Source organism: Rana temporaria, chromosome 2 (genome assembly GCF_905171775.1).
Source record: "Rana temporaria chromosome 2, aRanTem1.1, whole genome shotgun sequence".
Taxonomy (NCBI): domain Eukaryota; kingdom Metazoa; phylum Chordata; class Amphibia; order Anura; family Ranidae; genus Rana; species Rana temporaria.
The window spans coordinates 235,457,016-235,473,095 of record NC_053490.1 but is presented as its reverse complement, the minus strand read 5'-3'; the positions used below and the strand labels follow the sequence as shown (position 1 = coordinate 235,473,095).

The window sequence follows — 16,080 nt, the reverse complement described above, 5'->3', positions numbered from 1 at the left end:
GGATAGACGGTTTTGATGCCTCTTGTCTTTGACACGTGTTTCAGTTACTTTTGAATTTCTGGTGTCTCAGAAGAAGTAATTAATTGAGGTTAAATCTCCCCAATGGAGACACAGACATCAAAATGATCTTAAGTTTACCACTCTTTAAAAAAAAAAAGTTTTCCCTAGAGTTTCTCACCTGTGTGTTTGCCTGTTTGTTTCCATCTCCTACAAGTTAAAATCTCCCAACCCTAGCAGGGAGGAGTTTAGTTGGGCAGTTATTTAGGGGGGATAAGAGAGAAAAGGCTCTAAACTCATCACTCTCGTCTGTTTTAGTGCAGAGCTTTGTCTGGAGAGTAAAAACAAGTCTACAAATTTAGCAGCCATGCTTACCATTGTCCCTTGCTTATGGGACTTTTAACTTGTATTTCAGATCAAAGTAGACAGCAAGGCTCATGTATGTTTTTATGAAAGAAGCTAACAAAATGTTACATTTGTTTTTGCATGGAGATCCATTTTAACCACTAACCGCCCACTGTCGTTTGACAGTGGCAGAATGGCTCCCCTGCGCAAATCGCCATAGTTGTACGGCGTGCGCTTTTAGGGGGTATATGGGGCGCGCGCGCCAACCACGTCACTGAGAAGCTGATGCGCATGCCCGACAGCTGTGATGTCTGCCGAGGACCCGTGATTGCTCCTGACAGAGCAGGAATGGGGATCTGTGTGTGTAAACACACAAATCCATGTTCTGTCAGGGGAGAGGAGACAGATTGTGTGTTCCTAGTATATATAGGAACACTGATAAATCTCCTCCCCTAGTTTCTCCCATCCCCCTACAGTTGGATCACACAGTGAGGGAACACATTTACCCCTCAATCGCCCCCGTGTTAACCCCTTCCCTACCAGTGACATTTTCACAGTAATCAGTGGCTATTTATAGCACTGATGCTGTATAAATGTCAATTGTTTCAAAAAGTTTTGTAACCCATCAATATGGGTTATAAAAAAATATGCCAAGCTTTAAACATCTCAGAGCACTGTTCAATCCATCATCCGAAAATGGAAAACCTATGGCACAACCCGCAAAGACAGTGGCCGTCCACCTAAACTGACAGGCCCGGCAAAGAGAGCATTAATCAGAGAAGCAGCCAAGAGGCCCATGGTAACTCTGAAGGATTTGCAGAGATCCACGGCTCAGGTGGGAGAATATGTCCACAGGACAACTATTAGTCGTGCACTCCACAAATCTGACATTTATGGAAGAGGAGTGGCAAGAAGAAAGCCATTGTTGAAAGGAAACCATAAGAAGTCCCGTTTGCAGTTTGCGATAAGCCATTCTGTACACAACTAATATGGATTAGCATCAGGAACTCTTTGAATGCTGTTTTAATGTTTTTTTTTTTTTGGGGGGGGGGGGCAAAGGCCAAACAAGACCTTGTAAACTGGCCTTTCAAAAGATTTGCTTGTCCCTAAATAAATAATTTTTTTTTGCTTTTTTCCATGTGTGAAAGCAATTCTCATTCTGTGGAAAGTCATTGCACTGTATAAATTTGGTGTACTCTACACTTGTAGGCTTGGGTGGGATAGACCTCCAACAGAGGATCGTATCTACCATTCTAGCAGGTTCCCTTTACCAATCCTATGTAAAAGGGAAAGCCCTTTACGTACATTTTTATGTAATGAAAAGATACCATGATATGCAGTATTTAAAATCATATGCTATATTTACTTGAATACATCAGCCTCCCATACAAGTTTTTGTTTTTCTCATCTAAAAATAACATTCGAAAAGCTGTGAGATTTCACATTTCCTTCCTGTATAATTGATATTTTTTCCCATGGCACGTTAATAAGTAGTAGGATTCTGAAAGAATTTTCTTTTCCTTTTTTTTTTTTGGAGCAAAAAGAAAATAAATAAAAATAAACCGTAAACGCTTCTATAATTAGTTACAGCGATTGAGTCTATTGTCTGAATGTTGTTGCAAAGTTAAGACTGAACTGTTTATCTTTTTGGAAAGTGCTGACTGATTTTGTTGTGTGGTTTTTTTTTGGCCTTTTTTTTTTCTGTGAAGGAGATAAAAATAATCCACTTTGGAACCCATCATGGCATAAGCTTGTCTGGGGTATTTCCACAGAATCCTAATACTGCTTCTGAGACTATTTCCTTTTTATCTTCACATTTTCACAGGGATGCAACTTAAGCTGATTTAGAGTAAGTTTTGTTATTAAATGAAGTGGCTTAAAGATTAGGGAAAAAAAATATGCTTGTATATTAGAAGTGATGTTGCATTCACACATTATTGCACAGTAATTCCTAGAGTGTTTAGGGTCTGCTGCTCTTGGACATTGAAGAACAACTCCAGAAAATCTTATCTGTTGCTAATATGTGCTGGCAATGTTTGAGAATATTTAGGGTCTGAACAGTGCTATACAATTCCTTGTCAACCTTTTATTACTGTGCACACGTGCCATAATTTCATATCAGGAAGGCTGAGGCCATTGACCGAGATCATGTCTGAAGTCTGTCCTGTAAATGTTATATTACACATACCAGTGCTGTGTTAGCAGGTGTTTTGAAATGGCCAGGCATATTTTAGATGTCCTGTGTCAGTAAGCTGTATTTGCACATCCTGCAGTTTTGAAGACTCTTGGTGGCCTGAGTCTTCAGGACTGGGGCCACCCTGCATAGAAAGAGACTCTTAATTATCCTTCCCACAGCCTGACCTGCCAGTCTTGGCTTTCTGATAAGGTGTGCTGGCTCTTTAGCATCTAGCAATTAGGTAATATCTGGTGCCTTGTCCCTCTCTGCACATTTTGGTCCCTTATGCCGGCCCCTATATTAGTATGTGACACAGTAGTGATGTTGCAGCCCATGGCAGTGGTGCAGCAGTAGCATGTAGCACCTGTAGCATTTGATGAATGTAGAAGATTTTTCATGCAGCAGAGATTGGAAGCATGCAGGCTTGGGGATCAGAAGTCGTTTTCATTATAAAGTGGACTTTCTTAACCACTAAAGCCCCAGAAGACTTGGCTGCCCAATGACCGGGCCATTTTTTGCGATACGGCACTGCGTCGATTAAACTGACAATTGCGGGGTTGTTCGATGTTGTGCCCAAACAAAATTGATGTCCTTTTTTTTTTTTTCACAAATAGAGCTTTCTTTTGGTGGGATTTGATCACCTCCTGAGTTTTTTTTGTTTCTAGCGCAAAAAAAAAAGCGACAATTGTAAAAAAAACATAGTAAATATCCCAATTTAAAAAGTTATATTCTTCTACATATTCTTGGTAAAAAAATTGCTATAAGCGTATATTGATTGGCTTGAGCAAATCAATTATGGAAAAGATTTATGGCATTTATATGGCTTTTTTTTCTTCTTTTTTTTCTTTTTTTTTTCTTCCCCATTTTATGGACCATTTACAGAGTGATCAGTGATATAAATATGCACTGATTACTATGTAAACTGGCAGGGAAGAGGTTGACACTAGGGGGCGATCAAGGGGTTAAATGTTTACCCTATTGTGTGTTTCTGTCTGTGGGGGGATGGGACTAACTAGGAGATTTGACAGATCGTGATACTTTCTTATCAGACGGCACGGGAATTTGTGTGTTTACTTACACAAACCCCTGTGCTACCGCACGCCATCGGGCGTCCTCTGGTGGCTCTCCTGGGCGAAGCCGTATATATACGGGATTTTGCCCAGGAGAGCCATTCTGCCATAGTATATCTGCACAGTTAAACTAGTGACCAAATGCTTTAAAGTGGAAGTTTAGGCAAAACATAATGCTAAACCTACTCTCTAAAATATTCTATGCCTAATCTATCTAGTCCTGTAAATAAAATTCACTATACTTACCTGGTCTGCAGGTTCTCCGGTCCAGTTTCTAGTGGCAGCTGCTGTGTGTAGGAGAGAACTGATAATAGCTGTGAAATGCCTGGGATGTGACATCACCCATGGTTACTGTGGGGCTTCCATTGTCGGCTGCACACTCCCACACACTGAAGCTGCTGCTGACATCTCGGCGTGGGACCAGAGCGACTGCAGAACAGGTAAGTATAGCATTTTTTTTCTTTACAGGGCTATATAGAATAGACTTAAAATGTGGCTAAGAGCTGGGTTAAAATTAGTCAGGTTTTGACTAAACTTTCACTTCAAGATCTGCAATCACCACAGAGAAAGATACATTGCACAAAATATTCTGAAATAACATTTCAGCAGTAGTGGAAGGCATGTTGTGGATATATTCATATAAAGCAAGGAGTGTCCTATTGCCTATGGCTGGGAGACCTGTACTTTGCATCACAAAACGGTCTCACTTTAATGCAACCCTCTCCAGCAACTTATGCTTTTACCCTCTTTATGTTCCACTGCTGTGCTGTTCAACTTTCAGGCATGAGTTAAAGAAGCCCAGTGTAAGCTCTGAGTTGCTGTAGTTGGAAATTGTACTGGACTGTGATGGCACTGGGCCAATCATCATGTACTTATGCTGTCACATGAGAGAGGGGAATGAGTCACATGCTCTGATACCCAGAAGTACCAGTTATTTGTCTTTTGCTCCTGGCAGCTGAACAGAGCAGTGGGGGGGTGAAGGAAAGGCAAATGTGTGTGCTACTAGGTTGGGATGACCCGGCATAGGCAATACGCAGGCTTTCTTTAAGAGTGCATTTTCATGGGCGTTGAGCACAGAGCCTTTTCTTTGGCTCAGTGTTATTCTGTTTAAACAACTTTGTCAAAAGGTATCTCTGAACTTTGGTATATAAGGGTATACGGTATCTTTATAATTATACAATTTATTAATGGTATATAATGACTCCAACCTTATGTAACATCAGTATGCATCTTGTTTGTAGATTTGAGTAAACAGGGTTGTTCTTTTAAATATATGAGCACTATGGTTTAATTATATAATCATTTTAAATTATGTGCATTGTATACGTTTTTACTGAGCTGTGAATTAAACAAAATAAAAATCTAAGCTCTTAAAATGGATTGCTTTATTATTGTCTGAATTTTAACCAGTTTATCTTCTCCCACCTTCCTTCCTCAGCCTTGGAGCTCTATATTAAGGAACTGGAACTTTCTAGCAGTGACTCATCCTGGTTATATGGCATTTTTAACATATGACGAGGTCAAGGCACGTTTACAGAAGTACAGCACTAAATCAGGAAGGTAAACAGAGTTATTTTCCTTGTGGGTTTTTTGTTCCCACTTCAAAGTTTTACAAGTGTTATATGTAATGTTTTTTTTCCTCTGTGTTCTTTTCTGGAGTTTACTCTGTTGTGATTTGTTTGTATTAAACATTTTAATTACTTTGTGATGTATATATTTTTGTCTTTTCAGTTACATTTTTAGATTAAGTTGCACAAGACTGGGACAATGGGCTATAGGATATGTGACTGGTGATGGGAATATTCTGCAGACGATACCTCATAACAAACCATTGTTTCAAGCTCTTATCGATGGCAGTCGAGAAGGATTGTAAGTATACAAGAATACTTGAGGAAGAACGGTCCAATTTCTAAAAATGTTATGTCTAAGACCCAGGCTTATGTGTGTTTTTTTTTTTTTTTTTTCTGTATATTGTCAGTCATTGTTTATTGTCAACCAAGCAGATCTGACCCGGGAAAGAACAATGAATCTCCCTATTCTGCTATTCGGAAGCTTTCCTGACATTTAGCATGATGTGTAGTAGTTCAGCTTATTGTGCATTTTTTTATACACGCATGTTGGTCCTTTAGCACACATTTTGGCACAGGTTATTTTAAGATGCATTTTGGTGTGGTTTGTAATGCACACTTTGGAGCTTTTTTTAGCATATAGTTTGACACCTTTTTAACGTGCATTTTGATTTGCTAAATGTGAATGGTGTATAGTATATGAACGGAATCCCACATATGTAATGCAGCTATACACCATTCATATAAATGAAAAATACATTTATAATCATTAATTTTTTTTTTTTTTAATAAAGTATACAAATATAAACCCTGTATAACTGTAATAGAACAGTCCATGGGTAAAACCATATTCTAGGGTTTACAATTTTTTTTTACTAATAATTAAAAAAATGATATAAAAATGACTTTAATAATAGAATTCATCTCTATCTCTATCTCTATCTCTATCTCTATCTCTATCTCTATCTCTTATAAAATATATATAAAAAATATAATATGTGTTATATATATATATATATATATATATATATTTCCTAACCTGCTCATTTTGGGGTGTGTAATGGTGGGGAAGATGTGTTCTGACTGTATAAGCTGCTTGTGTGTGAAGCATGAAAGTCAAAAGACTTCCTTCTTCCTCCACAATATCAGCCAGCTTCACGCTTCTCACTCTGATTCTCCACCTCAGAGATGGTGAATCAGAAAGTGAGAATTCTGTCACAGATCGCCAGTGAGGTGCTGAGATCACACCTTCATAAACTGGCTGTTTCTGTGACCGTCAGTTACAGATTCTCACTGTGCTGAGGTAATCAGTGGAGAACATGTTCTCAGCTGATTACCTCAGCTTCATAAACTGTGTATGACCTGAGATCAGCGGTGAGAATCGGGATCACCGCTGATCTCACTTTCATAAAAGGACACCTTAGTTAGTCAAAATGTACTCATTGAAAAAATATTGCTTTTCTATTCAAACTTTAGAGCGCTGCAGTGTTGCATTAAGGAAGACCATTAATCAGAATACTTTATTAATGCCAAAGGGAAATAAATTATTGAGACACAGCCACACTCGACAAAGACAACACAAGATCACAACAATGAAAAGGACAAGACACAATAACAGAATTTCCAACATCAGCCATTAGCACCAAATAAAACAAATTTAAAATTATACACTAATAAACCATCCACACAATTAAAATACAACATTGTATAAATAACACAGATTAAAAAATAACAAAAACAAACTACCAAAATACAAACAATACCCCACCCTCTCCAGCACCACCCCAAATAATAATTAACATAATACCAGCATACTATAAAAACTACATAAAAATCCTGTTCATAAACCAGGTTTAAATTCTCATTCCCAGCCCTCACAAAGAAGAATTATAATAATTATTATGTTGAAGGGGCTGCCAACGTACCACAACTCCACCATGATTGAACATGAGCAATTTTTTTCTAGCACAGTGCCCACAATGTATGGCATATGCATTGTGGGGCATTGCAGTCCAGGTCTGTTGCCTACAACTATTTTAGTAAATGGAGGTGCCATTTAAAATCAGTGACAACACACTACATTGGTTTTCTGGCTTTACATGTACATCAGTGTGCATTTCACATAAATGCATTTTTGTGTACCTTCACATGTGGACTCCAAAAACATGTTGGTAGGTTAATTAGATCCTGTCTAAATTGGCCCTAGTATAAATGTGAGTTAGGGACCATAGAGTGTAAGCTCCATGAGGGTAGGGACTGATGTGAATGTAGATGTAAAGCGCTGCATAAATTGACAGCGCTTTAGAAGTACCTGAACAAAAAAAATGTGGAAATGTGTATGATCACAGAAAATGTACATGTACCGGTAAGTATGCATGTTAATGTGCCTGTATAGTTGCATTTATCTCTCAGCTGATACCCCTCCTCATTTGTTTGACTCTGATGCCAGTTTCTGGTGTAAGGTCCTACAAGCTGCTCACTAATTTATGGTGATCCTTTCATGACCTATTTGTTATGTGGGCATGTTGGCATTTACTTTGTCGCCTACCTGTTGGATTTCTTTGAACATCCTATGCTTAACCACTTGCTCACTTGCTTTCAGCACAGCGTCGCTTTAACTGACAATTGCACAGTCGTGCGACATGGCTCCCAAACAAAATTGACTTGAAAGGGGCGGGGTGCATCCCACCATCATGAGCGTGTAGCCCATCCCATTGGCGGCGGGTGGCGTCTGTGTGCTCCTTCCCTGTGCGCTTTGCATTTCTGCGGGCTTCCTCAGCGGGGTGGAGCTGGGGCGTTGTCTGCCTGCCTGTTTGTTTTATATGCTGCCGATCATTCAGATCTTTGTGAGTAGTTTATGCTTACCCAATACATTTTAGTATTTTGAAACGGAAAGCACTTGGATCTGTTTTTCTTCCATATATGGTGCATTATCTTTTGCGGATTGCTGAGGGACCTGACATGACAATTTGCCATGGGATGTATCTGCATTTATGATATCTGCTTGCATGACTACCTGGTAACACAGGAGTCCATGCCTTAAGGTGAGAGTGGCTAATCCTGTAGTGGTGGAGGGATCACCTATTGTTTGAGCTCACGTCACCGGTGAATTTTATAATCTGTTCGTCACACAATTCTTTGGACTTTATTTCACGCTTATTTGGACATTTTTTTGTTTTAGTTTTTGCTGTGTTTTTTCACTTTTTACACTTGTAATTGAATTTTTTATGCAGTGCACTAATTTTGTATAATAAGCCCATCCCACTGTGCCCAAGGTTGGGATACAAATAGGAAGGAGCAAAGCCATAAGCAAAACTCATAATTGGGCAATGAGAGTGTCCCCCCGCTGGTGAGGCGTGAAATCTGAGGTCTCGCGTGCGCCGAGCAGTAACACACAGCAGCCAGCCCCGTGTGTGTGTATGTATGTATGTATGTGTATATATATATATATATATATATATATATATATATATATATATATATATATATATATATATATATATATATATATATATATATATATATATATATATATATATATATATATATATATATATATAGCTAATTTCTTTTCAATTAGTTTTTATTGGTTCATAAAAAAGAGTGACAATACAAAAATTGCAATTCTCTATACAGACGTATACAGTTTTTCAACATTCGTCAATGCAGAACCAACGGATATTTGCGTAGAATTAGTAGAGGAGATAATACAAAACGAGAAACTTAGCTTTAAGATATTGCCCGTAGGGTCACGCTTGTCTCCAAGGAGTAATAAGTAAATGAGGAAGCACGCCCTACCGCTAAATGTGGGCGTTACCTCCCCTCTGGACATTCCCAAGTTGGGAGGTGGCATGACCCCCAAGATTACTATAGATCTTACCGCCATAACACTTATCCGGTGATCTAAATTATACCACACGTAGTATGGTAATGGATATTAACCCAGAATGTAGGTTGCTTATAAATATAGCACCCGAGAAATGAACCAGGGTTATAATCAACAAATCAAAGGGGTACACAGGGAAAACAAACAAAGAATGAGGGGGAAGGAAGAGAAAAGGAGGAGAATAGGGAAAAAGGGAGACTACTAAGAGAAGTAGAAAGAGGGAGAGGAAGAAGAGAAAAGAGATTGCCTCAAGAGTGATACTAGAGTAAATAGCTAGTGATCGTTTTGCCTGCCTGCCAGCATATATGTGTCAGCAAATCAGTAAACTTTATACCTAATTGCCTAGTTAATCTGAAATTTAGATGTCCATGGATCCCAATGGTCACGAAATTTTGCTATTGAATGTGATTGGGCCGCAAAATGCTTTTCATATGAGTATTGTTCCTGCACCCGTTGGATAACTTCACTGATATTAGGAACTAAGGTGGACCTCCATTTAGAAGTGATCGTAAGCCTTGCTGCAATGATAACATGGCTTATGATGCTTCTGAGTTGTGTAGGGATAGTCTGGATGTTGAGAAAGAGTAGCGCTAATTGAGGGGAAGGTTTAAGAAAAAAACCTGTTATTGAAGAGATCAGTTTAAAAACTTCACGCCAAAAACTACGAATGGATTTGCACTCCCAGAGAATATGTAATATATTCCCTCTTGCTCCGCATAATCTCCAGCATTCACTGGTCTCTGAGGAAAATATCAGAGACATCCTCACCGGAGTCAGGTAAGACCTGTGGAGCGTCTTTAACATTAGATCCCAGTGGTTGGAGCAATGAGAGACTTTATAACAATTGGCTATTGCCCTTTTCCATTCTTCTATGGAATGGACAGAGCCCAGATCCCTTTCCCAGTTCAACATGTGGGAAGATTTGCTAAATCTAGAATTGTTTTGTAGTAAGTCATAAAACCAAGACAAACCTTTAGGCTTCCCGTGATTAGACCTGAGGTATTCCCATACTTCATTATGTAAAGAAAAAGTCTTATCTGGATAACTAGAGCGAAAGTAATGAATCTGTGTTTTAGAGAACTGATGTGTATCTGGATCCCTTGCTAGCAAGTCCTCGTAAGTGAGTATTCCTTTTTTTAGCCACTGATCTACTCTAACGTTGGGAATCAGGTATTCGTACACCTGTAGACTAGACAAGGGACAGTGTTGTAAAGACTCCCGGGGGGCTGTGAGATGGAGTTTTTTCCAAGCAGAAAGCGTCGCCTCAATAGAGGGGAGCTTAGGACAAATTAAAGGAGCTTCGATCAGGTTTGCTATAAGGAGGGATGGAAGATCTCTATTAGATACTACTGATCTCTCTATGTGTACCCAAAGTTTGGGAGACTGTTGGTCAAACCAGGCTTTACTCTGGTCTAGTATCGCCGCTTTGTAATAGTTTCTCACATTTGGGAATCCTGCCCCGCCATTTTTTCTATGTTTCTGTATTGTTACATAAGGGATCTTAGCCATTTTCCGGTTCCATATAAACTGTCTAAAGAGTTTGTCTATAAGTGCAAAGAAAGATTCAGGAAGACATACAGGGATAGTACGAAAGTAGTAGATCAGTTTTGGGAGTACCACCATTTTTAGTGCGGCAATCTTCCCTAACCACGATAGTTCGTAAGAGGCAATGTGTTGTAGATCGTTCCTCACTGTGTGGATTAAGCTAGGGAAGTTTGCCTCATATGTATACGAGGATGGAAAGGCTAAACGGACACCCAGATAGGAGATCGCCTTGGACATCCATTGGAATTTGTATCTACTTTTCAGGAAAGATATTTGTCTCTGTGATAGATTTACAGGCAACAGGCATGACTTTACTACATTCAACTTATAATATGAGACATTGCTATACCTTGTCAATATGTCAAATACGCCCTCCAGGGAAGAAGCCGGGTCAGTAAGAGTTAAAACTACGTCATCGGCAAAAAGACCGATTTTGTGGGTGGTTTTCCCTATCTTAAAACCCGAAATCGAGTTATCAGTCCTAATGGCCTCCGCCAGGGGCTCCATCATAAGGGTAAAGATGATAGGGGATAGAGGGCACCCCTGGCGGGTACCGTTCGTAATGTAAAACTTATCTGAAAGAGCAGTTGAGGTGAAAACTTTCGCCGATGGGTTGGAATATAAGGCTAGTATTGCCGATAGGATATGTCCCTGAAGGCCAAATTTTTGCAGCGTAGCACGAAGGTATCCCCAGTGGACCCTATCAAAAGCCTTTTCGGCGTCGAGTGCTAGAATAGCTGCGGGGATTTTTTTGTTTTCAGCTATGTGGAGTAGGTTAAACAGCCTCCTAGTGCCGTCGGGAGCCTGTCTTCCCTTGACAAAGCCCACATGGTCCGCCTTGACCAAGGAGGGAGTTATTTTAGCTAACCTGTTGGCCAGGATTTTGGCGTAGATCTTTAGATCCGTGTTAAGGAGGGAGATGGGCCTAAAATTCTGGGGTGAGTCCGGCTTCTTCCCCGGTTTGGGCAGAGTCACGATTACAGCTTGTAACATTTCCTCTGGGAAGGAGGCTAGGGATGAGACCTTGCTGAACAGCCTCTCCATATATGGGACAAGTAGGTGGGAAAATGCTCTATAATATTCGGATGAAAAGCCATCCTCCCCTGGGGATTTATTTTTTGGGAGGGAATTGATGGTGTCCAGAATTTCTTTTTGGGAGAATTGCGAATTTAACATGGCTAAGTCTTCTTCCGTCAGTGAAGGTAGTGACACTGTAGATAGGAAGGAGTCAATGGAGTAAGGAGTCGGTTGTGGGGTGTCGCTATCTAAGTGGAGATTATACAGGTCACGGTAATATTTCATGAAAGAGTTGGCTATTTTATTGGGGTGATGTTCAAGTATGTTGGTGTGGGGGTCCCTGATGGAAGTCAGGTTGGATTTCTGTTGTCGCCTAGATATATAACTAGCCAAAAGTTTACCCGCTTTATTACCGTGTACATAAAATTGAGCCTTGAGTCTCTTTAAGCAATTTTGGTGGCCAGATAAGAGGGTTAAGCGTACTTTCTGTCTACATTCTATTAGGTCAGATTCTATTGCAGGGGAAGGGGTCGACTTATGAAGGTCCTCTAAGGATTTTAGGTCCCTGAGGAGGCTGTTCAGCACTGCCCCCCTACGTTTTTTCTCCCGAGCTGCCGCTTGGATAAGCAGTCCCCTGCTGAAGGCCTTATGTGAGCACCATAACATAGAAACATCTATATCATCAGTATCATTAAATTCAAAAAATTCAGATAATTGAGAATCAAGAGAGGAAATAATAGAAGGATTAGTTAAAAGTTCAGTATTGTTTCTCCAAAGGTACGTGGGGGGAACTTGAGAGTTATTCTGTACTACTAAAGAGATCGGGGCGTGGTCTGACCACGTAATGGAGTGGATTTTGGCTAATTGTGCTTTATGTAAAAGCGGTAAATCCGTGAGGATGAGATCAATCCTAGAGTATATGCGGTGAGGGGAAGAAAAATAGGTATAGTCTCTTTCTGTCGAGTTGAGGCATCTCCAAGGGTCATAAAGGTTGTGCTCTGATAGTAACGGTTGCAGTTCTTTTCTAGAAGAGGGCTTCGTGCCAGAGCTGTCCAAGTGCTTATCAACAATGCAATTAAAGTCTCCGCATACCAACAGAGAGCCCTTCTTGATTTTATCAACTTTTTTTAACAGTGATTTGAGAAAAGAGAGGGGTCTGCGGTTAGGGGCATATACGTTCACCAAGGTATATGTGGAGTTGTTTAATTCGCATATCAGGATGATATACCTGCCATTCGGGTCTGTAAACACTTCATGTAGCTGGAAAGTAACAGATTGCTTGATTGCAATTAACACTCCCCTTTTTTTAACTGCTGCTGTTGCCTGAAAGATGTGAGGGAAGGCCCTGTGGGTGCATTTCGGTTGTTTTGCAGTCATAAAGTGGGTTTCCTGTGCACATAGAATTTCCCCTTTAAGTTTGATAGCCTCCCTCCACATAGCACTTCGTTTATACGGACTATTTAGCCCATGCACGTTCATGGATACTATAGACAAAGACATATTAAAGGTGTAAGTCTAGATTTTTCATTGCTGCTGATAAATAGTTCTTCCATGTGTAGTACTAAAAAGTTACCTGTAGATGGTGCTATCGAGGTGGAGATGGGTGTCCATATCTCAACATTAATGCGAACGGCTGGATACATGCGAAGTAGGAGAATTGCGTAGCAGGCAGGTATGGTATCATATTCTTCAGGCAATATGTTGAATAGAAAAAAGAGAGAAGGGGGGGAGAGAAAAACAGACCAAACAAAAAAATAAAAGAGCAAAAATGTCAAACAACACATAAAAATGTGAAGACTTTCACAGAGTGCGAGTGTCTCTCGCATTTCTCATGGGGGGGTATGAGCTCCCAACAGAACCAAACATAGGGAGAAAAAAAAGATGACTACAGTTGTCATCTTAAACCAGCCTCGGGTGAGGTGTGGAAGAAGAAAGCATTCAATGCTAAAATACAGTGCATTTCAAGTGGTGCTCCAGTCAGGGGATAACCGAGCATGTGTGGTTTTGGGAAGAGAAGTAGGAGCTTCTGCTGGAAGAAGGTTCCATTTTTTGGCTAGTTCCAGTCCCTCATCAATATTTCTTATAGCAAAGGTGCGGTTATCTCTTGTGATCAGCAGCTTAGTGGGGAAGCCCCATGAGTATGTGATCTTGTTATTTTGCAGGATCTTAGTAATGGAGGTCAAATTTTTGCGTGCCATCATGGTGAATTGTGATAAATCCGAATAGATTGAAATGTCCGAGTATGGAGCAGGGAGGGGATGGTTTTTCCTCGCAAAGCGCATTAAATCATCTTTAATATGGAAAAAATGAATGCGGGCAATGACATCCCTGGGGACTTTCTCAGGCAGAAATTTAGGTTTGGGGAGGCGGTGTGCTCTGTCTACAATGATCTCAGTTCCAGGGGCATCAGGCAAAATGGCCGCTATGAATTCTTGCACATATTGCCTTAGGTCTGATGGTGGTACTGACTCCTCTACCCCCCGCAATTTTATATTGTTCCTTCTGGACCTATCTTCCAAGTCCGCCAATTTTTCACGCATGGCCTGAATATCCCCCTCTGCCTCATAATGTGCCTCTACCAAGTCATTGTGAGCTATGGTGAAATCTCCCATTTTATCCTCCACGTGGCTTATCCTGTCTCCAATGGCTGACACCTCATGCTTCAGCTGCGATACACACTGCATCATGTCTCTATGCATAGACCCCCTAAGGGTTACCAGCATTTCCTTCATAACTGTGTCACTAAGCGGGACCCCAGAAGTAGGGAACTCGTGGATCTGTTCCACAAAATCTCTTGTGCTGTTTTGGGAGTTGCAGGTGTCATCTTGCTCACCTGCATATCTGTGTTCCTCCGATCTCCTCAAAGCGGATTTCTGCGGGCTGTTCAGTGGGGACGGGGTCGGCGTGGAGCCCCCGCTTCCCCCCCCTGTTCGCTGGGATGGAGAACCGCTCATCAGGTGCGATGGGCTATGCTGGCGTCCGCCGCCGTCGGAGCCGCGCTGCGAGGCCGAGGCCCCGGCGCCATCTTGCGGCCTAGGGGTGCTCGCTGCGGGGTAGAAGTCTGTAAGCTTTTTGGGCTTCCTATCTTGCTTCCGCTTCCCCATCGTTGCTCCTTCTCCCCCTGGGACGTCTGCGGAGGTCAGGTAGGGAAAAACTGGCTGGTTTAAGCTCTGGATGTCGCTGGATGGAGGTTCTGTGGACGGAGCTCTCCTCTCACACAGCCATCCGCTCCGGCTGCTGGCCACGCCCCCCCATAGCTCATTTCTATATCTGCAAAGTAGAGAGCATCCTGACACTCCTGCTCGCCCCCTCCCCTCTCAAGAGGCTTTCTCCACACCAGGGAGAAAGTGTCGCATTACTGTGTGGAGTTACATATATATCTGATGTGTCAAAGCCGAGAGGAGAGATGGTGCAACTCAGTGGTCAAAGGTGATCAGCTCAGGCATGAAAACCATGCAGGAAATCGCATCGCCAATCAATTTCTAAATGATTCTAGGAACAAACAGAATAATTGTCAGGTATAATAAATGAAATGAACCAAAATCTCTGAAAGCAAAAGAAGAAAAGAAATAGGGAGGAATTGTTTACATAGTAAACATACCCTGTGTGATTCTGTACACAACCGTGTTTTGCCATAATAGAGCGTAGATAAATGCACCCATGAAATCTGGATTGTAGATTAAAGGTCCAGTTCCTGACTGAAATCCTTCCAGGAAGGGTTTAAAATTAAATGCCTCATTGAGACCAGGCGCTGTGGTGGGATTGATGTAGAAAATCCACCTCAAATCACTCTGTAAGAGTGCTTTGTTAAGGTCGCCACCTCTGGGACTGGAGGGAATGTGGTCCAAAGCCAGAAAACGCACCCTGGGAGTACTGTCGGGGTGTACTAAATGGCAATGTCGACCAGTGGGGAAGTTGGGGTCCTTTTTATTAATACTAATCATGTGACGATAAATTCTTTGCCAAAAAGCTAGTTTGTAGGGGTTATGCTGTGCCTATGAGCACTAGGTTTGTCTTATTATTAAAGACTAAAGGTCCTGTGTCCTGTACTGTACGACAAAAAAGAAAATCGTATTTGGACTTGTAAAAAACTTTTTTTGGGTACAGCGCAGTTAAAAACTGCCCATTTGATCCTTTTTCTGCTGCTATTAAAAATGCCCTCTCCCTCACCAAAAACACTTATCTTTCTACATGCAGATGGGTCCGCAGGATTTTTACCAGCTGAAGACTCATTTGGGTTGATTTACTAAAGATTGTGCACTTTAGTGCAGTTGTTCCAGAGCTTAAGTAAATAAGATGAAGCTTCACTTTGCAAAGAATACCCACATGCACATGATTGGATGGCGATAGTCAGCAATGCTCCCCCTCATTTACTAAGCTATAGAATAGATCAACTGCACTTGCAAAGTGAATTGTCTGTTTGCCTTTTGTAAAGGTAAATTTTTTTTTCCCTAAATAGCTTCCTTTACCTTAGTG

At 41.0% G+C, this 16,080-nt stretch overlaps 1 protein-coding gene across 4 annotated transcripts in view; it reads left to right on the top strand.

Annotated features, from left to right (window-relative positions):
* The window catches only part of CBLB (Cbl proto-oncogene B), a 241,730-nt gene that overhangs the window by 114,208 nt on the left and 111,442 nt on the right, over positions 1–16,080 (top strand). For all 4 annotated transcript variants that reach the window (XM_040336632.1, XM_040336633.1, XM_040336631.1 and 1 more), the window contains 2 exons: positions 5,027–5,148; positions 5,320–5,457. In XM_040336632.1, the coding sequence (XP_040192566.1) occupies positions 5,027–5,148; positions 5,320–5,457 (260 nt within the window). The remainder of the gene's footprint in view (positions 1–5,026; positions 5,149–5,319; positions 5,458–16,080) is intronic.